At 37.3% G+C, this 1,672-nt stretch overlaps 1 protein-coding gene across 1 annotated transcript; it reads right to left on the reverse strand.

The window, feature by feature from the left end:
- Positions 1–414: 414 nt before the first annotated feature.
- Positions 415–960, reverse strand: LOC104217597 (uncharacterized). Its single transcript, XM_009767883.2, has one exon. It carries the CDS (start codon positions 958–960, stop codon positions 415–417), a length of 546 nt encoding a protein of 181 aa, XP_009766185.2.
- Positions 961–1,672: the final 712 nt, after the last annotated feature.

Genomic DNA, 1,672 nt, shown 5'->3' on the forward strand with positions numbered 1-1,672 from the left:
ATTAGTGCAAAATCATAAAATATGCTACGGTAACAAAGCCCACTCGAAAGAAATCAAATTACAACATAAATCCTGAAATTGGCCAAATCCGACCCCCGGGCCCACGTCTCGGAATCCGATAAAAATTATATCAATAGTCTCTTTATCACTCTCCGAGTTCATTTATATCAAAATCACCAAAATCTAATCACAAACGACCCCTCAAATTCCAAATTCTAGGTCTCCAATTACAAGCCTTAGTTCTTCAATATTTAGGCTTAAATTCTACAAATTCCATGATTTCTTTTGGTAATTAATTGACTTTATTTACCAAGTAAAATATGTACAAGAATCAAACGAACAATCACCCCACGGGACATACAACCCCAGTTTGGGTTTTTCTACACTTGTACTTTCCTACTTTCTTATCTACTATCACTGTTCCATTGTATCCAGGTACCAGTTTGCTTTAGTCATAGTCCTTTCTAACCTAGGAAACATGGTGGCTCTTAAGTGGATCTCCTGAATGATCTTCCTAACTATGCTTGCTGCTGTTCTCTTTTCCTGTTTGAAAATGACATTGTTTCTTTCCTGCCATATATAGTAAACTGCAGCAGCTAGAGTCATTCTGCATAGAGCTGCTCCTCCACTTCTTCCTTTTGCTACTCTTTGTATCCATGTCAGCTCTTCTTGCCATTTCAGCTTCTTCCTCTGTATTCCTTGCCAATGTAGCAGCTGTTGCCATATTGTTCCTGTCATTTCACATTCAAAGAATAGATGCTGGACTGTTTCAATCCCTTGTTGGCATAGTGCACATGTGGTCTCTATATTTACTCCCCATCTTGCTAATCTTTCCTTTATTGCTAGTCTTTCCAGAATTGCAAGTCTCAATATGAATATCCATTTTGGATGCCCATAGTTATTGCATATTACTTTCCTCCAAGCTACCTTCTGAAACTCCTCCTGCATGGCTTTATACATTTGTTTGATTGAGAAGCTATCTATCCTCTGCACCTCTTATTCAGTGTAGCCAGCATTTTCAAAATACTTCTTTGCTTTGAAGATCTATTGAATGACCTAAGATGTATTCTTTGGTGTTGTGCTCCATATTGTATTCCCTTTTATGTTGTAAGCATTTACTCATTGTATCCATAATTTTTCCTTCTGCTTGTATATGTTCCATAATAATTTGCAAATGACAGCTTTGTTCCATAGTTCCACATTAGTGAAGTTCAAACCACCTGCAACTCTTGGACAACACAGTTTCTCCCAAGCTATCAATGCCTTCCTAGTAGGCTTTGCATTCCCTGACCATAGAAACCTTCTACATACTGTTTCAATGAACTGAATAATCTTCTTTGGCAATATAAAGATCTGAGCCCAGAAATTTTGAATTGTAGTCACGACACTCTTTATAAGCACAACTCTCCCTGAATATGACAGGAATTTTGTTGTCCAGCATTATATTTTGTTCAGCATCCTGTCAATCAAAGGTTCACATTGGATAATTGATAGATTCTTTGTGCTTAAATGTACCCCTAAGTATCTGAAAGGTAACTCTCCTTTGTTGTATCCTAGTATATCCATAATCTTTTCTTGGTTCACAAGATCGACTCCTCCAAAGTATATGTAGCTCTTGTTTTGGTTTGCAATTAGTCCCGATGCCTCAGAAAAGGTTCTAAATTGTTGATGC

This window comes from Nicotiana sylvestris, chromosome 10 (assembly GCF_000393655.2).
Source record: "Nicotiana sylvestris chromosome 10, ASM39365v2, whole genome shotgun sequence".
Classification (NCBI taxonomy): Eukaryota; Viridiplantae; Streptophyta; class Magnoliopsida; order Solanales; family Solanaceae; genus Nicotiana; species Nicotiana sylvestris.

What these genes read in the sequence shown, in the direction of transcription:
- LOC104217597 (XM_009767883.2), bottom strand. Translation starts at nt 960, where the DNA reads ATGTATAAAGCCATGCAGGAGGAGTTTCAGAAGGTAGCTTGGAGGAAA.